Genomic DNA, 24,196 nt, shown 5'->3' on the forward strand with positions numbered 1-24,196 from the left:
AATATTTTAAATCCAGGAAAGAGTAATTCTCTTATTCACAAACACTTCAAATTCATAGCACCATTTTTCCCTAATTCCTATTGTAAGGCAATTTTCCTCTTTAACATTTAGAAATGTACACACATTCACACACATTAAAGAAGTCTAGAATAAAATTAAAACTTACTGGCACAGTCTGGCCATTCAGTGGTATATGTTGGTTTCCAGACACCATCTTCATAAGCACAATAATACTTGTCAGTAGACCCTTCTGTAAAATCATAGCCCTCCAAGCAAGTTAATGTACAGTTGACTCCAGCACTATCTTGAGCACATATAAAATCCCCATTTATAGGTGTGAATGGAATTTCACAGGGAGAACCTGTATTAAAAAAAAATTGTATTATTCATATATGGTGGTACAAGAAGCATAAATGAAATTCCAGGAGCTTAAGCAGAATTTTGAAAAGGACTCCTTCTGTCTACCACTATTTCTAGAAAAGCTTTTACCATACGTCTTTAGTGCAAGAGAAAGACAACACTTGCTTTTTGGTCCTAGATTGACATACATTGAAAAGCTGTACCTATGTGTAATTAGAGGTTGTGCATATTTTTATAAAAAGGTAAAGTACTTCTGACTTGGAGTTATTATTATATTATTATTATTATTATTATTATTTTGAGACAGAGTCTTGCTCTGTCGCCCAGGCTGGAGTGCAGTGGTGCTATCTCGACTCACTGCAGCCTCCACCTCCCAAGTTCAAGCAATTCTTATGCCTCAGCCTCCTGAGTAGCTGGGACCATAGTCACACGCCACCATGCCTAGCTAATTTTTTTATTTTTAGTAGAGACAGGGTTTCACTATGTTGGCCATGCTGGTCTCAAACTCCTGATCTCAAGTGATCCACCCGCCTCAGCCTCCCAAAGCACTGGGATTACAGGTGTGAGTCACCATGCCCTGCCCTTATTTTTGACATTCCTTTAATAAAAGCAAAAACTGGATAACATTATGCAGCAAATATATTTTCAGAATCTGTCTTCTCAAACATTTAAAATAGGATTATGTCAATAATACATTGTAACCTGAGAGAAAATGTTAACGAAATGTTAACTAAAAACTATTCTGGGAGAAAATATTTTTGTCTATCACAAGGTCAAGGAATGACAATGGAAAACCTAAATAAAACCTGTCGGTCTTCTAACTGTAAAAATCTAATGCTCATAGCCTATTTTCTTTCATAAAACAGAGCACTATAGCAATGACATGTATCAAATGTCAACTAGAATTCTGGGGGCTTATGAAGACAATACCTTTTATGACAATATGGATATCACATGTCCTGTTATTGCCCGAGGGGTCAGTGGCTGTATACTGTACTATAGTCTCCCCTTGAGGGAAAAGGTCTCCTTGTGTATGACTTCTGGTAATGACCAATTCAGCCCCTGGAAAGGAAAGAAGGCAGTCAATTTTTGGGTTGTATTCACATTATTTTACTTTATTATTTTTTTGAAACAGTCTTACTCTGTTGCCCAGGTTGGAGTGCAATGGCATGACCTCAGCTTACTGCAACCTCCACCTCCTGGGCTCAAGCGATTCTCCTGCCTCAGTCTCCCAAGTAGCTGGGATTATAGGCACTCACCACCACACCCAGCTAATTTTTGTATTTTTAGTAGAGACGGGGTTTCACCATGTTGGCCAGGTTGGTCTTGAACTCCTGACCTCAGGTTATCTGCCCACCTTGGCCTCCCAAAGTCCTGGGATTACAGATGTGAGTCACCGTGCCCAGCCTGTAGTCACTTTATTAGTCTCTTACTTGATTTGAAGTTTCATGTCCTACTTATGCAAATCAGTTGGGCATTCCGTGTTGCTTTGCCCACTAGTAGAAAATAAGAGATTTAATATTTATACAGTAACATAGAAATAGTAGATTCAACAACCCCATTAAATTAAGGCTTTCTTTGATAAACAACTGATTTTCTCAAAGTCCTTTGAGATGTCCTACAAAGCAACTAGGCAATAGGTAAGTCTGCTACAACATTGGGATTTTAATTAAGAAATTACTTAATTTGCATTTTTTGTTGTTTTCTGGGTTTTACTGAAACCCTTAAAATAAACTTTAGTTGTATTTGCTTAGTTTTTTTCTACTTTCTTATGATCTTTCATAATTTTATTTGTCAAGTATTTAAGAACTGAGTCTGAATATACAGATGTGCAGTAGAGATGCTGATAAAATGCATGGTTTCTGCCTCTAGAACAACATAAGCTTGGAGACTCAAGAAATTCATTAGAACCCTGCTAGGTACAACACCTAGTGCAGGTTCATCAAATGTCCATGGAATACTGAATTAGGAAAACCCTCATGGATAGGTAAGTTTAATAACGTTAACTTATAATTATCCTAGCATTAAAACATGTTAACTTATATAATTATTGATTCTCCTTAGACAGTTTTTATTTGCTTTTTCTCTTTTATCCTATTAAAAAGCTTTTTAAAATAAAAAAGAATTCAGTGCTACTATGCTGACGACAAAGTACTTGTCACCTCACCTGAGTTGTCTGAGAATTGAGGCTCATCCCAGCTTGCAGCATACACCTTCTCTGAGACCTGGATGGGAGGTGGAGATCTGCACCAGTCTATGACAGGTGGTTCTACATCTAAAAAACGTGAAATCAAAGAAATTACAACTGATATTCATAAATGATGAGGAGGTTTTCAAAAGAGAACTGAAGTCAGCTTGTGCTGGCAGACAGCCTTGAGCTTGTAAGAAACAAGGCTTGACCCTGTGGCTCCTTTGATGTCTTTTCCCTGATCCCCAACATCAAAGGAAAGAGCTGCTTTTGCTATACTTCCCCCTATCGGTTGGAGAAAAAATTGTCACCTTCCTAAAATCACCTTGGGCACAAGTGTGTGAAAGGTAATTCCTGACATGCTGGGCATTTAAATTGTGGGTTCTGTCCACGGTCATTGAGCTGACCCAACTGGAAGGGAAGAGAACCATTCCAGACAAGCTGAAGGAATGAAATGACCACACCTGTCATTCCCATGATGTTCCTCTTATCTGAAGGGTCAAGATAAGGGCTAATAGATGGCTAAATGGAAGGACCATGGGCCAGAGATCCTAGTCATGTTGCAAAATAAGCATGATGTCAGTGTGGGTGGGCTACTGCTGGGAGGCCAGGAGATTATTTCCAGAGGTGGAACATTGGAGCTAAAGATTTCTAAGGTTGGCAAATTCTAGGTGAAGACAAAGAACAAAGTGGGAACCTGGAAGTGCGGAAAGAAGACAGAGGATGAAAACCATGGTAGAAGTTAAAGTACTGGGAGTCTGTGTTGCTGAGCACTGGAACCCAGGCTGAAGGGTAGATATGAGGTGGGGTGAGTGAGCCTGGTTTCAAAGCCATGATTGAATGTGGTGGAGTTTTTAGGATGTCAATAAAGAACAATAAAGTGGGTGTATAATCTAGGCAAGACCATTGAGGACATAGGCATGGGCAAAGATTTTATGACAAAAACATCAAAACCAATTGCAACAAAAGCAAAAATTGACAAATGGGATCTAATTAAACCAAAGAGCTTCTGCACAGCAAAATAAACTATTATCAGACTGAACAGACAACCTACAGAATGAGAGAACATTTTTGCAATCTATCCATCTGATGAATATCTAACATCCAGAATCTAGAAGGAACTTACATTTACAAGAAAAAAACAACCCCCATTAAAAAGTGGGCAAAGGGCATGAACAGACACTTTTTAAAAAAAGACATTTATGCAGCCAACAAACATGAAAAAAAGTTCAACATCACTGATCATTAGAGAAATGCAAATCAAAACCACATTGAGATACCATCTCACGTCAGTTGGAATGGCAATTATTAAAAAGTCAAGAAACAACAGATGCTAACAAGGCTGTGGAGAAATAAGAACGCTTGTACACTGTTGGTAGGAATGTAAATTAGTTCAACCATTGTGGATGACAGTGTGGTGACTCCTCAAAGACCTAGAACAAGAAATACCATTTGAACCAGCAATCCTATTACTGGGTATATACCCAAAGGAATATAAATCATTCTGTTACAAAGATACATGCACGCGTATGTGCATTGCAGCACTACTCACAATAGCAAAGACATGGAATCAACCCAAATGCCCCCCAATGATAAACTGGATAAAGAAATTGTGGTACATACACACCATGGAATACTATGCAGTCATAAAAAGGAACAAGATCAAGTCCTTTGCAGGGACATGGATGGAGTTGGAAGCCATTATTCTCAGCAAACTAATGCAGGAAGAAAACCAAACACCGTATGTTCTCACTTACAAGTGGGAGTTCAACAATGAGAACACTTGGACACAGGGAGGGGAACAACACACACTGGGGCCTTTCAGGGGTTGGGGGAGAAAGGGAGCATCAGGATAAATAGCTAATGCATGCAGGGCTCAACACTTAGGTGATGGGTTGATAGGTGCAGCAAACCAACATGGCACACATTTACCTATGTAACAAACTTGCACATCCTGCACTTGTATCCTGACTTTAAATTAAATTAAATTAAAAAGGTGAGTGTATAGGAAATAATTTTAATTTAATTATGCATTTTATACATCTGAAATGTTCTTATTACATGCTTTTGAGGTTTGAGGGAGATAGCAAAAACATTATTTTTCTAATTTTGTAGGTGAGGAATGTTAGATGAGGCAAACTTAAGAAATTTGCTTGAGGTCAGTAAGCTATTAAATTGTAGCCACAAGCATTAAGACCAAGTATTCCTATCCAAGATACATGTAAATACATACTCTGAAATTAACTGAACTGCACCTGTGAGAATATATGGATTCCCATTTTAAGCTAAGTCTCGTGAACATATGTTCAATTTTTGTCTTTTCCTCATGTTTGTTATTTCATTAGTGCAGACCTTAGGTTTATTACTTTACTACACTATACACTCTGTAGACCAGTGATGCAGTCCCTTTTGTTCATGTTCAGATCTCCACTAGATAGCACAGCATCTGTTCTATAACAGGTGCTCAAAACAAGTTGCTGAATAAAGGATAAAGCAATGCTCATAGCAGGTCAGTGTACTTTGAGAATGCTGAATCAAGTCAATTCATAGCTAAATTTACCAATCCGGTAGTATTTACTATTTTGCCAAAATAAATGACAATTGAATATTCAAAGATTTTCTGAGCATATCTGATTTTATTCAGATGTTTTAAAGTTAAATCACAGATGCAAGAGGGCAGTAAGGCTCAGTCAATCACTTTCAAAAGAATTGGAGGTGCCAGCAGATGTACTGTCTCCAAAGGAGAGGGACAGCCCACTTCAAAGCAAGTGAGACAGCACTCTGTGGCAGCCAAGGAGAAGCATTCCTGGCTTGCCTCTCATTTATCAGGGTGACACCAACACCCTGAAGAAAATAAGAAAAATGTAAGCTTTGGTGTATTTTCTTTCTCTGTCTCTCTGTCCCTTTCTGTCTGTTTCTGTCTGTCTGTCTGTCTCTCCCTCCCTCCCTATATCCCTCTCTGCTTCTGCTTCCATCTTCCCCTGCTTCATCTTCCTTCTCCTTCTTTCTTTCTCTCTCTCTCTCTTTTTTTTTTTTTTTTTTTTTTTTTCCTTTCTCTCTCTCTCTCTTTCTTTGAGTCTCACTCTGTCCCCCAGGCTGGAGAGTAGTGGAGTGATCTTGGCTTACTGCAACCTCCGTCTCCCGGATTCAAGCAATTTTCTTGCTGCATTCTCCCAAATAGTTGAGAATACAGTCATGTGCCACCACACCCAGCTAATTTTTGTACTTTTAGTAGAGACAGGGTTTCAACATGTTGGCCAGGCTGGTCTCGAATTCCTGACCTCAGGTGATTCATCTGCCTCGGCCTCCCAATGTGCTGTGATTACAAGTGTGAGCCACCACGTCTGGACCTTCTCTCTCTCTCTGTCTCTCCCTCTCCCTCTCTCTCTCTCTCTCTCTCTCTCTCTCTTTCTCTCTCTCTCTCAGATGGAATTTTGCTCTTGTTGCCCAGGCTGGAGTGCAATGGTGTGATCTTGGCTCACTGCAACCTCCGCCTCCTAGGTTTAAGCAATTCTCCTGCCTCGGTCTCCCAAATAGCTGGGATTACAGTCATGTGCCACCACACCTGGCTAATTTTGTATTTTTAGTAGAGATGGGGTCTCTCCACATTGGTCAGGCTGGTCTGGAACTCCCCACCTCAGGTGATCCGCCTGCCTCGGCCTCCCAAAGTGCTGGTATTACAGGGTGAGCCACCACGCCCGGCCCTTTCTCTTTTATAATTTGGGGATTCAGTTAAAATCTAGTAGTCACTCGAGTACACATTTCACATTTCACTATGCTGACTCTTCATTATGAAAAATTAAAACTTGGCAAACTCTTGAGCCACATTTCCAAGTCTAAAATCACTGTGTCAGATTTTTGAGAATCCAACATATTTTTCATGCAAATGGAAATGCTCATGTTTAAAACAACATTGAAAAAGGAATTTTTAGAAACTAAGCCTTGTGAAATAGTCGGATTTTTACTGGATTTCTTTCATCTACTTTTACCAAAACCTGTAATATATAGGGTAAGGAACCAGTTTAATATATATTAGTTATTTCAATAAGTTATGTAACATTTTTAAAATAAAATGAATTTAACATAATGAATTTTAAAATAAACATAAGAAAAATAGACCTGAGATAAATATTGCAAAATGTCAGTATGTTGTCATCTAGCTTTCACACAGAGCTTAAAGTATGGCAGGCACTAGATCAAGTGGTTTATATAGTATCACAAATTAAAAATCTCACAATGAGGTAATACATTCGTTAATTTTATTTTTGGATAAAGAAATTGAGGTATGGAGCAGCAACCGGTCCCCTTGACTTTAAATGGTGCAGATGAACATGAACCTAAGAAGCTTGGGTTCAGAGTCCCTGCTCTTGCCCACTACAGATTGCTACATAGCCTACCTCTCCATGTATTTTGTTCTGGTAATGCGCAGAAGACCAATTGAGAGATGATACAGTAAACCAGGCTCAAAAGATTTAAAAGGACTGATCTGCCATGGTGGCTCTGAGGATGGAGAGAATGGGACAAATTTCAGAGATATCAAGTAAGTGAAACCAATAGTACCTGATACCGCCTTGGATATTGGTAAGAGGGCAAGGAGTCAAGCATGACTTCCCATGTTTTTGCTTGGTAGCTAGGTGGTTGGCTGCGCCCTTTTCTGAGCTAGGAAATAATTTGCGTGAGTTTGAAATGCCTGTGAGGTATTAATATGGGGAAAGTCCACGAGGCTTTCAGAGTCCAGTTTGGATTCCAGAAAAGAGATTTGAACTGGAAATAGGAATATGGGAGTTGTCAGTGAACAAAATCACTCAGGAAAACTACAAAGAGAGAAAGAGAAGGCCAGGGCTGAAACCCTAGAGATGATCAACATTTGAGAATTAGCTGGAGGAAGAGAAACCCACAAAAGAGATAAAGAAGGTTAGGTAAAAATAATGGAGGAAAAAAAAAAAAAAGACGGGAAAGACTAACATCAAAGAAGCTAAGGGAAGGAAAAAGTTTTGATAAGAAGTGTGTGGTTAATAATGTACAATGTAGCTGAGTGTAGTGGCTCACACCTATAATCCCAGCATTTTGGGAGGCCAAGGTGAGAGGATCACTTGAGGCCAGGTGTTTGAGACCAGCCTGGGAACACAGTGAGACCTCGTCTCTACAAAAATATAAAAAATAAAAACATTAGCTGGGTGTGCTGGCACATGCCTGTAGTCCCAGCTATTTGGGAGGCTAAAGCAGGAGGATTGCTTGAGCCTAGGAGTTTGAGGCTGCAGTGAGCTATGATTGTGGCACAGCACTCACTCCAGCCTGGAGGACAGAGTGAGACCCTGTCTCTGAAAAAATTAAATAAATGTAAAATATGAGGAAAGATTATGTAAAATGAGGACCAAAAAGTACAGAGTAACACTAGAGATCACTGGTGACTTTGATGACAGTGGTTTACATGAGTGAAGGGGACAGAAGCCAGACTTGGGTGACTCAGAATAAATGGCAGTTAAGCAGAAAGACATGGCAAGCATTGGGAACTTTCATGTGGGTTCATATGGGAAGAAATCAAAAAGAAGTGGTGATAGTTAAAGGGTATGTAGGTTTCAAACAGGGAGTGCTTTGAGCAAGTTTCAATGCCAGTTGGAAGAATTAGTGACAAGGGAGTTGTTGATCATAAAGGAGAAGTGGTCTCTGGGGTTCTGGATTGCTTTCACAAAACTGCCCAATGATTCGATGAAGACTTACTGTATTAGTCTGTTCTCATGCTGCTAACAAAGACATACCTGAGACTGGGTAATTTATCAAGGAAAGAGGTTTAATAGACTCACAGTTCCACATGGCGGGGGAGGCCTCACAATCATGGCAGAAAGCAAAGAAGGAGCAAAGCCGCGTCTTGCACGGTGGCAGGCAAGAGAGCATGTGCAGGGGAACTCCCCTTTATAAAACCGTCAGATCTTGTGACAGTTATTCACTATCATGAGGACAGCATGGGAAAGACCCACTTCTATGATTCAATTACCTCCCACTGGGTCCTTCCCATGGGACATGGGAATTATGGGAGACACAATTCAAGATGACACTTGGATGGGGAAACAACCAAACTATATCACTTACCAATAACCTTGATATGGAAAATGCAGCTGGCTTGGTTGCCGGATAGGTCAGTTGCTGTGTATACGATAGCAACATCTCCAATTGGGAAAAGGTAAGGTGGGGTGAAAGCTGGATGAACGTGGATTGACACCTTTGGGAGATACATAAATATTTTGAAAGTTAACGTCAAAAGTGCGTTTATTGTTTTTTGATTTATATATTATTAGTAATGTTAACAATGATACAATATTTCACATAGAGGAAAGGAAAAAGGCACAGTTTTCTGGCATATTTCTTTCCAGATTATCCTATTTACATGATTTATAGAATTGGCACACAACAAAATGTTGCTCCTTGTTTTTTAAATGTCTTTTATGTTTTAAAACGTCTTTTACATTCTTATGCAGTCTTTACAACTTGAGATGACTCTTAAATATTTCCATAATGTTCTGTAGATTAAATATATGATAATTTAAGAAAAATCTGTTGAAGGACATTAGTTTGACCCAAACATTTCCATTGTAAACAGTTTTGAACAGATAATTTAAAAATATTTTTCTTCTTCTTTTCTTTATTGATGCATAATAGATATACATAGTTTCAGGGTACATGTGATAATTTCACACATTCATATAATTTATGAAGATCAATCACTATACTTCAGATATCCATCACCTTAAATATTTATCTTTTCTTTATGCTGGAATCATTAAAATTCTTCCCTTCTAGTTATTTTGGAATATACAATCGATTATTGCAAACTATAGTCAACCTACTGATCTAAGTAAGACGAGGTCTTATGACTTCTATCAAAACGTATATTCATACCCATTAATTCAATTCTCTTATCTCTCCCTCCCCCACCTTTCTTGGCCTCTGATAACCACCAGTCTACTCTCTATCTTCATGAGATACACTTTTTTTTAGTTTTTACCTGAGATATTTGTCTTTCTGTGTTTGGCTTATTTTGCTTATTTATTATTTCCTTATAATAGAGTTCCATGAACAGAATTATTAAACCCAAATGTTAACATTTTATTAGTAGATAATATAAAATTTATTTCCAAATGAATGGTAACAATTATATTCCCACTGTCAACCAGTGTCAAAGTTCCCCACATTTTCTGATCTATATTAAATATTATCAATTTTTGGTTAAGTCAAAAATTTGGCACCAGGTTATTGCTTTAATGAGCTGTTTCTTAATGCTATATGCTAAGATTATATTCTCAAGTTTGCATGTATTATATTTTTTACTTCCTGAATTGTATGTTTATTTTTTCATCCATTGAAAAATTGATAAATTTCTTCTTCACTGCAGTTTTAAAAATATTTCAAATAAGATTAGAAAGCTATTTATGAAATGATTTGATAAGAATCCAAATATATTTGATGGTAGCTTTTTAAATGATTTAAAGTATAATTTGGAAATATATTTTCTGTGTGGTATGATTTGAGAGTATAACTTTACATCTTAAAAATCACTCACTGTATTTTTAAATTATCACCCTTTATGATATTTTAAAATCCATCTTTATGGAATAGTACCACATCATTCTGTTTATTTTTATTTTATTAAATATTTTGATTTCTGATGGATCTAGTTGTTTCTTATTATTCTTTTTGATACTTTAGGTATTCTTCTACTTTCCATTGCAGAATCACTTTTCATGCTCAAAAATATGCTGAATGCCTTTGAAATATATTTATTCTATAAATATTTTGCTTTTTAATTTTTTTCTTTCAGAAAAGCTAGAACAAAACATTTTGTTTTTTAATCTACAAATATGGCATGTATTTCCATTTGATTTCATTATTTCACCTGCCAATGTTTTATATTTTCCTTTAGGGTGCCATTCACCCTTCTTTTTAATTAGAAACCTAAATATTTTATATTTTATCTTGGATTGTAAGTAGAATCCCTTTTTAACTTACTTAAGTAATCTATTACTATATATAGCATTACATATTTTATAGAATGGGGTGTGTGTGTGTGTGTGTGTGTGTGTGAATTTATCTGTATCTTAGTAGTCAAATAGTTATTTTGCTCCAGGAAATTAAATCAGGGATGCAAACAGTAAGTTTAAAAGTCTCATTCAGGACACAGAGGAAAACTTAGAGTACAAATCATGGAATAGATAATAGACATACAGAACAGAAATTAGAGATATAACTTATGAATCATCAGTGTTCCTTAAGAAAACAGAATGAATGGAATAGGAAAAATGTTCTAAGATATAGAAGAAAACTTTGATTTGAAGAAAGCTATGACTCTGTACATAAAAAGGACTCTCAGTGTACCAAAGTTGATAAACAACAAGCATCACTTAAACAAATCCCAGATAACTTGATGTACAATTAAAAATTCCCACAGCATTCAAGGAGATTTTCAAAAAAAAAGATAATAATCAGCCTATATTACCTTTCTCTTAGTCATTAAATGCTCATCTGGAAATAAAAGATGTTCTTGTACATGCAAAAGCTTAGTAAATATACCACCTGTTTATACTTTTTCTGAAAGAATGGATTTTGAACCTACCTGAACCTACCAAATGAGGTGAATCACAACAAATCCCTCATAAGAGAGAAAAGTCATGGGGTGAAGAACTGACAGCAAACACCAAAACTATGTAAACACATACTCAGTATGAAAAATTGTGGTTGTCAGGGTTCATGTGTTATCAAAGGTTATGACTTTTTGAAGGGAATATGCATAATGTAAAAAACTATATTAATTAATCTATAATAAATTAGAATAAGAATCCCAGATTACATCAACAAACTACAAGATGCTGAAAAGTTAAACTGATAATTTGCTCATTTTACTTGAGCGAATGCAATAGATACTCTTATACTTTTGCCACAGATAATTGGGTAATGAAAGGCTTATGCAATAGTGAAATGCAATAGATACTCTTATACTTTTGCCACAGATAATTGGGTAATGAAAGGCTTATGCACGTTTTAAAAACTTTATTTAAAAAGACTATATTGCCTCCACATATAATTGCAGCTACAGTCCTAAAGCTGAAGAGTATAAAGGGTAAGTAATCACATATTCTAAAGAGAGCTCCTAAGAATGGAAAAATCACCAGGAGGCTGACACAGCAGTGGCTGGACTGGTCCTGTGCCCCTTGCACTTACCACCAGCCCACATTAGAAGATATATATATAATAGAATACACACACACACACACACACACACAAACACACATATATATGAAATAGGAGAATTCACTTGGGTAAAGTGTTGGGACATTTCCCCTATCTTCTCCATGGGGGAAGGAATGGGGAGGAATACTGCCTTAAACCAAGTGGCTGGGCTTCAGACAACCATTCATAGAACATTGGCAGGGGACAGGGGGTGCCTACAGAAAACGGAGACCAGCATCCCATTCCCAGGCTGGATGCTTGCTGAGCAGTAGAAACCCATAGATGCACCCCAATGTGAGGAGTGCTGGATAAGACCGACACCCATGCCTTGGAGTTTAGGGGCATATATGAATGTTGACAGGTGTCTGCATCTCTCCTGGTGAATGCTGAAGTCAGGAGGCTTATTTGAGCAATATGGACAGACTGGGAGGAAGGCTGTTCTGAACATGGGTCAGCCTGCACTCCCAGTTGTTGGCATGGTGAAGACACATAGGCTGAAAGGGGAGATGGCAGTGCTTGAGTCGTTCTGCCCTGCACCCTGCTCTAGGGGTTTTGAGAGGTTGTGGGATGTACAACAGGGCCTGGAGCTAAGGGGAAGGGCAGAAGGGGTCCTGCCAGAATGCACCTTCATGGCAGGTAACTGTAAGGGGTTGGGGAGGGCGTGGTGCTCCTACAGGGCCTCCTGCCAAATCTGCACATGGACTACATGAGAGAGACAATGGTTTTCTTTTTTTCTTTTTCTTTTTCTTCTCACAGTGCATCAGCAATACAGAGAGGGCCACACAGCCTTAAACAAATGAAAGACTTTTGAAGCTTTCCTCAAAAATACTCCTTTCCCAGCTGTGTTCATTTCCTATTGTTTCCATAGCAAATTCCTAAAAATTTGGCAGCTTAAAACAACAGAAATGGGCTAGGCATGGTGGCTCACGCCTGTAATCCCAGCACTTTGGGAGGCCGAGGCAGGAGGATCACTAGATCAGGAGTTCAAGACCAGTCTGGCCAACATGGCAGAAACCTGTCTCTATTAAAAATACAAAAAATAGCCAGGTGTGGTGGCGCTTGCCTGTAATCCCGGCTACTTGGGAGGCTGAGGTAGGAGAATCACTTGAACCTGGGAGGTGGAGGCTGCAGTGAGCCGAGATCACACCACTGCACTCCAGCCTGGAGACAGAGTAAGACTCTGTCTCAAACAAACAAACAAAAAGCCAAAAACAAACAAACACAACAAAAATGTATTATCTTGTGGTCTTATAGGTTAGAGACACTAATGGATCTTACAGGGTTGAAATGAAAGTGTTAGTAGGGCTGAGTTCCTTTCTGGAGGCTCTGAGGGAGAATCTGTTTCCTTGCCTCTTCTAGCTTTCAGAGGCTGCCTGCATGGTCCTCCTCCTCTAGCTTCAAAGCCACTGATGGCAGATTGAGTCCTTCTCACTGCACATCTCTCGAATCCTTCTTCTGTTACAGCATCACTCTGTAACCACAGCTGGGAAAGGTACTTCTCTTTTATGGACTCATGTGATTAAGTTGGATTCACCTGGATAATCCACGCTCATCCTCCCATCTCACAGTCCTTACTTTCATCACATCTACAAAGTTCCTTTGCTCTGTAAGGAAACATATTCATGGGTTCTAGGGATTATGACAAGGATATCTTTGAGGCAGCCATTTTTCTGTTTGTCCCACCAGCCCTGACCCTAGAGAGGCCAGAAACAGAGATGGGGAGGCATAGAAGGAGGAAAAGAATATCCATGGCTCCTCTGTTCTCAAGTCAGTCAGGCCACCTCTGAGCTGCAAGAGGAAAAAGCTTTGAAGTGGATACATGATTCAAGTTTTTATTTAGACAGCAAGACTCTTCTTTCTAATCCTTGAAAGTGGTTTTTAATTATGGAAAGAACTATTGGTATACCCTAGAGTAACCAAAGCTTGTGACTGTAGAAAAATAGTTATTTTTCCACTGGTGCCTGTTCTAGTTCAGACTATTCAATATCAGTTACACAATTATAGTTTTGATTGCACTGTACATATAATTTAGCATCCTACTTTTCTACCAAGAAATTTCTCTTTTTGGAAATTTTCTGAGGGAATAATCAGAGACAAAAGACAAAGACTTAGTACAAGGATGTTCATGACAGCATCATAAGTTCATTCTTTTTATTCTTTCTTACCCTGCTTTGAGTTCATGTTCTATTATTACAATAAATGTAGTGGGGCTTTTTTCCCAATTGTCTAAACTGCCTTGTTTCTCTGTCTTTTTTTCTTTCAAAACTCTACATTATAAAGAAACCCAATTATTTACTTTCTTCATGCCTGTGTTGGAGAGTCACATCAATTTCAGAGAAATTCACACAATAGTGCAGATTAATCTCTGTAAGTTTATGATCACAAAACTCAAATGGACCCTCAATAGTAGCCAAATAATCCTAGTGTATTTCTCTGGTTTGCTCACTCTCCTCCTCAGAATGAGTTTTTAAAAACTTCTCAGTTCTCCTAAAACTTCAAAACTCTCTCACTTACTCCCTTTAGTTAAGCTTCAGGTCTGACCACTTTCTGAAGAGAAGCCATTCACAATGAATTGCCCCCTCTTTTCCTTGTATATTCAACTTCTTCATCTCAATTGGCTCTCTTTCTATTTTTATTCTTTTAAGCACATTCAAGTTCTTCCCCCACGTGGTAGGCTGAATAACAGCCCCCTCAAAGATCATCCACGTTCTAATCCCTGGAACCTGTGAATATGTTACCTTCCATGGCAAAAGGGACTTAGCAGACACGACTAAATTAAGAATCTTAAAATTAAGAGATTCTCCTGAATTTTCCAGATGGGCTCAATGTAGTCTCAAGGGTCCTTATAAGGGGAAGGCAGGAGGGTCAGGGTGAAAATAAAAAGATGTGGTGGAAATATCACACAAGAGAGACTGCTCAACACACAAATCCCCTAAAGTACATTCAGCCCTAGAAATCACATTTGCTCTTTTCAAATCAGATTTAAAAGCTACCTTGATTGTAAGTATATTAAACACAATGATCAGAAGAGTTATTTTTTCCATGTTGCAATCTACATTCCCCGGCACCAATCTATCCTGATTGGTACAACTTATATATATTTACAGATAAGTGTAGAAATAACATAATATTTAAGTGCATCTTAATGTATGTGAATACTAACCATGTACATATAAGAGGAAGTAAAATTCCTAAATGAACTATTTTTCTAACATCTGATGGATGATTATTTCAAGCTACTATACAAAGAAAATTAAAATACTGTGTTCTGAATAATGCTGGATTTAGACAAGCTTGAATAAGAAACACCAACGCTATCTCTTTCTGACTGAAAAATACACAATCATTTTGGACCCATATTTTAAAGATAGTTTCATAAACAGGAATTATAGTTGATTTTACATCTTTTCTTTTCTTAAAGATCCTTAGAACCTAGTAAAGGGCAAAGAATTATTAGTCAAGTAATCTTAGTGGCTACAATAATACAACAAATCCATAGAATGAAAAGTTTCTGGTTTTGAGGATTTTATCTGAGATTTCTAATTAAAAATTCAAGGTTGATCATTATTCTATCAGATGCAGCATTCACATTTATGAGTAGAATTTATACACAAAGAGTATTGTGATGGTTAATATTGAACGTCAACTTGATTGGATTGAAGGATACAAAGTATTGTTCCTGGGTGTGTCTGTGAGGGTGTTGCCAAAGATTAACATTTGAGTTGGAGGATTGGGAGAGGCAGACCCAGCCTCAGTCTGGGTGGGCACCATCTGATCAGCTGCCAGTTCAGCTAGAATAAAGCAGGCAGAGGAAGGCGAGAAGAGCAGACCTGCTGAGTCTTCCGGCCTTCATCTTTCTCCTGTGCTGGATGCTTCCTGCCCTTGAACATTGGACTCCAAGTTCTTTGGTTTTTGGACTCTTGTACTTATACCAGTGGTTTGCCAGGGGTTCTTGGGCCTTTGGCCACTAACTGAAGGCTGCACTATTGGCTTCCCCACTTTTGAGGTTTTGGGACTTGGACTGGCTTCCTTGTTCCTCAGCTTGCAGATGGCCTATTGTGGAACTTCACCTTGTGATGGTGTGAGTCAACAGTCCTTAATAAACTCCCGTTCATATATACCTCTATCCTATTAGTTCTGTCCCTATAGATAACCCCAATACGAGTATTATCATGAGCATATTAGTAAGTCTTCAACACACATATCTGCAGTATATTTAGAATTCATTTGAAAAAGGATGTACATCATTGTGCAAACCTTACCTTTTCACCAGAGTTGTCTTTAGCTGTTGGAATCTGCCAGGTAACATTGGCAGAATCTTGCTGTTCCAGAGTCTTAGCCTCTATGTCCTTAGGACAGGTGATTTGAGGAGCCTCCACATCTAACTCAGAAAATATACAAGTCGATTAATACACTGACATGTAGTCCTAGATCATTTAAGGAAGAGGTAAAAATCTAGTTTATATTAATACATTGTGACACATTTGTACATCCCAGTTACTGATTGTTCGGAATCTGCACCTGCTTTCCTGATCGTTTATCTCAGCATGGCTTACGAACCCAATCCTGAACTGGCACCTATTGACCTCGTAGCCTCATTTCTTCCTTTTCTCCTACTGGAACTCATTTTCCATGTTGAGTTACTGTCAAGCCATGGCCTTTCTTTTACTTGGGCCTTTGCCCATGTTCTTTTATTTGCGTGAATTAGTGCCCTCTTCTCTCTTTACCTGGATGTCTAGTACTTGCCCTCGAACTCTCAGCTTAGACACAGCTCCTCAGGAAGCTCTTGCTGATTCTCCAGGCCCTTTTGAGGTGCCCACTCCACAAGATCCCATAGCCCTCTGGACTTCCAAACAATAAAACTCAACAAGCAATTTTGAAATTGAATTTTCTCCCCCAGTAGAATTTAAGTTATTTGAAGGTCAGGATGTCTTGCCCCACTGTCTTATAGGGTCCCTGGCATATAATAGGAGCTTGAGAAATATTTTTTGAATGAAATAATTTAAAAATGAATGTTGACTGTGACAGGTAGAAACCACACTTGAAAATGAGGCTGTCAAGTAGAATTAACTAGTAGAAACTGAAATGTACTGTCAAAGCAAACAACAAATTTAAGCCAATTATATTTTTTACTTCATACTATGGTGCTGAATTAGACATGCTAACATTACACAGACGCACACCAGTCATGGTAGTGCTAAGTTTTTGTTATATGATAAAATACATCTTTTATTTTAATTTATGTTAAATTATGTCTTCTGTAACTTCTGGCTGAATATATCTGAATTGATTTCATAGTCTTATGTCTTCTTGTTTCTTCAAAATTTTATTCAATTTATATTTTCTTTTTCTCAAAGTAGCTTATACTTCAACAACTTTCTCCCACAGGAACACATAGTAGCATATTAGCTCTGAAAATTTTTTTTTAAGTATTTGATTTTTCATTCATGCTTAAACAATAGCTTGACTGGACCTGGAATCTAAAGTTTCCAGGTCTAAAGAGCAAATATTTATCTGCTCTCCATATCCTGTACACATTGCTACATTTCCTTGTGGCATTTAAAGTTGTAAATGAGATACGTAACGTGAATCTAATTCTTGTTTCTTTCGTGCGATTTCTTTCTTTCTCCAGGGAAAATTATTTAAGATTTTTCCATTAACTCTGGAACTCGGAAATTTCACTACGAGTAGTCAAAGTATGCCAACCCAATACTCAGGAGCTATTTGTGGTCCAAAGGATTAAGCCATTCTCTAGCTCAGAGAAATTTTCTTCTCTTGGTAGAAAAATTCTTCTCCATCTCTTCTCCTTTCTCCCTCTCACCTTCTAGAACCCCTTTTAAATGGACATTGGGTTTTTTTTTTCCCCCTTCTGTCACTGGCATCCCTCAACTTCCATCTTTTTGATTTGATCAATTGGGAAATTCAAGTGCTTTCTTTGTTTACTCATTCAGTTCTCCATTGTGAGGAAACTCTCAGTTTGGTCTTTCAAATTACCAACAGCAATCATTCCATTCATTTGCCCTTGTCCTTCTCTTAGAGATAGTCAGGACATTTTTTTACTTCTAAGAACTCTTTTACGTTTTCAATAACTCTTTTTTTCATAGTGGTCTGCTCTTGTTGCAGAGAAAATGGCAATGTCCTCTTGTGAATGGAATGTGATGCCAGGTTTCAAAGTGCTGATAGCTTTTTTTTGAAAATCAATTCCGTCTCACCTGCTTTATATAGACCAAGACTTCCCTAAAGATTTTAGTCTTATGGAAAACTTACCTGATTTTTCAGCTCTACTATTTTCCTTATTTGTGTATTTCTTCTGTCATTGTCTGGCATTTTGTAATTGGATTTTGTAAATCCACCACTTTGAATCAGAAATCCTCATAGTGGATATTGGGGTCGCACCTACCATATTATCATGGGTTTGCAGCAAAAGTTGCAAAGAAGGATTGTCCTATACTGCACCTATATGGCATTATTAACACATTTGATTTTTAACCTGACCAGTGTAGAGACCTACCTTTACACACAGCTGTCTGAACTCCAACATTCCATTTTCCAGAAGTGGTACATCTCAGCATTTCTTTGACTCCAGATAAAATGAACCCTTGGCGGCAACTTACATAGCAGATTGTCCCAAATTTGGCTGGCTGCTTGCCACAGTTGTGGGGGGATATGATGACATCTTTGGGCGTCTGAAAGGTGGAGCAGTGGCGCTCTACGGTAGGGAAATGAGAGAGAATGTTACTCATGTTCCCACTAATTGGAAATGCCACGGATTCTTTTTTACCCAAGAGAAATACAATTATGCTGCCCTGGGATTTATGTAAATTGCTAAATGATAACTATATATGACACTGAATGTATAATGTATTATAAATAATGCTAACCTATACCTCTTTAGTTATCTTTTACTATTTTTGCCAGTGCATCAAAACTTTCAAAAACTTCTGATATTTTAACACTGATTGTGACTTTTATCATTTGCTTGGAGCACATTCATTTGGTTTGCAGAATATTATTTTATGGCTTAGAAGTAGAAAGTCATAAATTGAATTCTATATTTCATGGTTTAAGTGATATATTCAGCAATCTCTATTTTATGAGCTTTTTGGTGCTATTTTTAAGCAAGTGTATAATGAGAAAAGTTTCTAATAGCCTTCCTAAAATCACTGTGTTATATTTAGGGCCTTGACCTTGAATGCTATATTTAGCACAGAAAAAGAATAGCAGATGAATTAGGCAGAATGCAGATAGAATGAAAAATCAAGGCTAAGACTTAATACAGAGAGTGTATGTGAGGGGGGCAGCATGTGCACACACCCATATGCACATTTGTTTTTTGTAGTAGAGAATCTACTGGCAGCATTACTCACATCTTTAGTCTGTATTTTCCATGTTATTAGAATAGTTGAATAAATGGCTAACATTTATTCAGTACCTACTATGTGCCAGGCATTATTCTAAGCACTTTGCATGTATTGACTTATTTAATTATATGTTGTAAGAAGTATTCCAACTTACACACAAAAACTGAGCACACCAGTAACTTTCCTAAGGTCACCACGCAAGTAAGTTGCAAAATCCTTGTGCTACTAAACACTCCACTATCATACTTCCCCTGTGAAATAATTTCCTTCCAAACTGTGTCAGCAAAAGCCATCTTTTTCCTGAGAAATGGTTTGTCTCTTTATTTCTGCACAGTGTGAACTGCATGCCTGCCCAGAGCTCCTAGTCTACTTTGATCAACAGGAAAATCAAAGCCAAGTTTGTGGTTCGAATATAATGACAATGTGAGACTCAGTATCCTTTATTTAGGGCCGGCCCTATATAAAGTAAGAAAATTATCCTTTTGGCTGTCAAAGTTGTTGAAGATTTTATTCTTTTTTTATTGCTTGTTTATGGTACTTTCAGTGAACACGTGTTTAACTTTTATATAGTCTAATCTACTGAGTTTTTTTCTTTTTGAAGTATTTCCATTGCTTTTATGCTTAGTAAGTTCTGAGATTGGTCAGCATTCACTTACATATGTTAAATATATTCTCTTCTAGGTTTTAATGGTTTTACTTTTATCTTTTAAAATCTACGAAGATTTTTTTTCAGTGTTCAGTGTGAATTGAAAACACACAGAAAACTTTATTTTGTTTTGTTTTTCACAAGGAGCTAGTCAATTTTCCCTTATGATCAGTTAAAGAAATCATTTTTTCCCTCAACTGACCTGTGACGCTTCCTTAATTGTGATCTGTATGGCAATCCTTGCATATTCTTAATCTTTGCAGATTAAAAAAGATTTGAAAACCTGGTAGAGCTACTTTCTATTTGCTATTCCTATTAATCTTCCTTTTCAAACTGATTTTAGTGATTTTTTCTCTGTAACAGTTTTCTAGATGAATCCTAGAATCAATCCCTAATTCCAAAAGAAGGGCAGAAAAGAAAATCCCTTTTAGGCTATTGAATGAGTTTGCATTCAATGTATCAAATGTATATGCAATACATATATATGTAATGTGTTAAGTTCTTTCCTTACGTTAATTTGGAAAGAACTTAACATAAATAAAAGTTACTAGATATTAGTATAATTAATATAAATATATAAATTGTAAAATTATAATGTACAATATATAAATTATGTATCAATATACAAATATTTGTGTATATAATATACACAAATTAATATAAATAATTTATATATAAATGCATAATTTGGAAAGAACTTAACATTTTGAAAACATTTTATATAAATATTAAAATATTATTTTCATCTCTCAGTAACATTTTTCTGGTTTGCTTAATACAGGTTCCACACATTTCTATTTAAGGTTATTCTGACATATTTTATATTTTCCATAGATCTTTTGAATGTCATATTTTACCATATGTTCTGCTTATCATTGTATATAGAAAAGCTGTTTGTCTTATTTTTATTTATTTATTTTTTCAAATCTCTGCTGGCAGATACATTTGCTATTCTTGTGACTTTAATGACCTCTCATTGATTAGTAGATTCATTCTATTTCTGGGCGGGGGGGGGGGCAGGCTTGTAGTCTACAAATGATGACGATTTTGAATCCCAGTATCTCTAATCTCATAATTTCTTACAATAGCTAAAGATTTAAGAATAATACTAAACAATGTGAGTACATTTTTCTTTTGCCAGATTTGATAAGACTGTCTATATTGTTTCTCCATAAGTGGCTGCAGATTTCAGACTGACATTTTTTATTAAGTGAGTTATATCAATATGAGCTTTTAAAAATTTTACTGAAAATGTGTCTTAAATAATGAATTTTTATCTTCTGCTAAGCAACCATAAAATTTTTTTCCAATTTGCTATAATGAAGTAATGTATTACATTGATAGATTACTTAATTTTAACTCCTTTTTGCAATCTTAGAATAAACTTTACTTGTTTTGGCTGACTATTCTTTTTTCAATGTGGGTTGCTAGTATATTTGCTTTTACAGTTATATGTAAGGTTGGTCTATAATTTTCTATCTTTTTTTGGTAATAATTGTCAGGTTGACAATGAAATAATATTAGTTCAAGAACATGAATTGGCTGGCTTTCCATTATTTGGGCCAAACTATATGGCATGGGAACTTCTTAGAAAAATTCTATTTTTTAAATTTTTTATTTTTTTGAGACAGTCTTACACTGTCACTGAGGCTGGAGTGCAGTGCTGCGATCTCGGCTCACTGCAAGCTCTGCCTCCCGGGTTCAAGAGATTCTCCTGCCTCAGCCTCCTGAGCAGTTGGAATTACAGGCACCTGCCACCACACCTAGCTCATTTTTTGTATTTTTAGTAGAGACAGGGTTTCACCATGTTGGCCAGGCTGCTCTCCAACTCTGACCTCGTGGTTCGTTCACCTCAGCCTCCCAAAGTGCTGGGATTACAGGCGTGAGTCAGCTTGCCCAGCCAGAAAAATTCTATTTTTTTACTTTATTTAAAGCTTTGCTTCTTAACTATTCTACTGCATCCCTTCTCCCTTTATAGTTCTTTCATTTACCTAAACAATTCTGAGAGTTCTTTTTCATTTACTTAAACAATTCTGATTATATCCTTCTTTCAATTTTCCTTGCAGTTGTTTTATTTTCCTAACTTTTCAGTTGAATGTTCAGTTATTTTTATTTGTTCTTGTGTAATAATAAAGCAATTTTAAAGATTCACCAGTTCCTAATTTTGTCCTTCCATTAATAACATAAATGTAACACATGTTTAACAAAGCAAGGAAATGATAAGGTATTTGTGTTTTTAAAAAAATCCATCCAAATTGGCCTCAATTAAAACTAAGAAAAAAGGCATGGTCATTTGAAGGTATAAACTTCTGTGAGTTGGAAAACAGAATTCATTGTAGGAGTTCCTTTACTAGTGGAGAGGAGTAAGACAACACATTTGTTTTTGTATCTATAACACCTACACTTGTACATGTGGTTGTGTATTTATACTCATTACCAGCTAGTGTTTAGTTCTAGGTCTTCACAGAATACTGGAGAAATCAGAGCAGAGGAAATGAATCACCCAAGGCATTACACCTTCTAGAAACTTACCCACACACCAGGGTTCTGGCCCATCCCAATGGCTGTTTCCTTGACAAGTAAGCTTATCATTGCCTTCTAGTCTGTACCCTTCATCACAGGCAATGAAACATGTTGTCTTATATAACATTTCCCTTGTAGAACAGCTGATGTGGCCATGTTTGGGCTGGCGGAGATGAGGACATGTTCTTACTATATAAAATGAAAGCAATTAGATCACATTTTACTAAATAAGAATAAAGATAATAATTACAAGTTTAGCAATGCCTGCACAGTGCAAGCAAGACAATTTTCTTTTCTTAAAATAGCAAATGATACCTAATACACCACATTTTTTGAGTTCTTATGGGACAATTGAAAGTTCATATTTTATCAAATGCATTGCCCAAATAATATCACAGCATGCAGCCCCTCTGCCCATAGGTGGGAAACCTAACCTGTCTGAGCGGCCTGGCCCTACATGGAAGACGGTAACTGTAGATTGGAGATGATCACAAAAGGGAGGTACCTGACACTCTTAGCTGGGCCTTTCCTGTGATTTTTCAGGCAACATTCCAACGAAAGGAAGTGGTCTTTTCCAGGACAGAGTTTTCAGGTTCATGATCAACTTGGTTGTTAGACCTCATGGGCGTATCCTAGGCCTCCTAATAGTGTTAGTTTCTGCAAAACTGCCCAACTTTTGCAATCTTCAGTTGCGGTATTCTGCTGTCCAACCCCAACTCTTGTTCTTCTAGCTTTTTTACTTCTCCTTCCCACAAATATTCCTGCCAATCATAGCTCATGATGCAAATCTCGAATTATGCATTAACATCTGTTTGTTTATTTTTACTGCTGTGGTAGAGGCTTATAGTTACCCACCCAATAGCCATTCTCACCAGTTTTATTGAGCTTAGTAATATGCCCAGCTAGAAGATTACAACTGTCCACCTCCACCTCAACTAATGAGAGCCAATAAGAAAAAGCTGAGATTGAGCAGGGCTTCTTGGAAAGCTTTTTAAAGGGGGCTGTCTCAATTGAGAGAGTACTGCTTTCCCTTCCCTGCTCCCTTCTCCTTTTCTTCCACAATACAGACATGAGGAATGGTAGCCCAGCATACTAGAGTATAAGTATATGATACTATGGGAACATATCATGCACCATGATGGTATAGCAAAAAGCATAGGAAGTCTGGGTCTCTGATGACAGTGGAGCTATTACACCAACTTTGGATTACCTACTTCTGTCCTTCTTTTAGTTAAAAGAAAAATGAACCCCCCCTTTTTTTTTTTTTTTTGAGACAGAGTCTCGCTCTGTCGCCCAGGCTGGAGTGCAGTGGCCGGATCTCAGCTCACTGCAAGCTCCGCCTCCCGGGTTTACGCCATTCTCCTGCCTCAGCCTCCCGAGTAGCTGGGACTACAGGCGCCCGCCACCTCGCCCGGCTAATTTTGTTTTTGTATTTTTAGTAGAGACGGGGTTTCACTGTGTTAGCCAGGATGGTCTCGATCTCCTGACCTCGTGATCCGCCCGTCTCGGCCTCCCAAAGTGCTGGGATTACAGGCTTGAGCCACCGCGCCCAGCCGAAAAATGAACCCTTAATTGGCTTAAGACATTGTTATTTGGGTCCTTGATACCAGCTATACACAATTTCTAATTCCATCTGCCCAGCATCCATTGACTTTTCCTTTGTTAATTTTTTAGGGAAAGATCTTTCCCCTCTCTTGGATCATGGGATGTGTGTATGCTCCAAATGTGCTCAGGGGTAGAGCATGTATCTAGGAGCACATTGCCCTGGCCAGAGATGTGAGCAGGCATAACTGGTGACATGGTTTTCTTCATCTTCTTTGAATCTACCATGAGAAAACAGTAGGAAGGATATTCGCTAAACTGTGGATGCTGAAAACGCCCCCATACCTCAGCCAG

General features: G+C 37.5%; 1 protein-coding gene across 1 annotated transcript in view; it reads right to left on the minus strand.

Moving 5' to 3' along the window:
- The window catches only part of SVEP1 (sushi, von Willebrand factor type A, EGF and pentraxin domain containing 1), a 225,115-nt gene that overhangs the window by 121,745 nt on the left and 79,174 nt on the right, over positions 1-24,196 (minus strand). The window contains exons 6-12 of the mRNA XM_011954605.1: positions 22,310-22,489; positions 18,282-18,479; positions 16,033-16,151; positions 8,639-8,768; positions 2,528-2,635; positions 1,291-1,422; positions 167-361 (exon numbers count right to left, since the gene is read on the minus strand). Coding sequence (XP_011809995.1) covers positions 167-361; positions 1,291-1,422; positions 2,528-2,635; positions 8,639-8,768; positions 16,033-16,151; positions 18,282-18,479; positions 22,310-22,489 — 1,062 coding nt within the window. The remainder of the gene's footprint in view (positions 1-166; positions 362-1,290; positions 1,423-2,527; positions 2,636-8,638; positions 8,769-16,032; positions 16,152-18,281; positions 18,480-22,309; positions 22,490-24,196) is intronic.

The sequence above is a fragment of the Colobus angolensis genome, unplaced genomic scaffold, assembly GCF_000951035.1.
Source record: "Colobus angolensis palliatus isolate OR3802 unplaced genomic scaffold, Cang.pa_1.0 Scaffold386, whole genome shotgun sequence".
NCBI lineage: Eukaryota > Metazoa > Chordata > Mammalia > Primates > Cercopithecidae > Colobus > Colobus angolensis.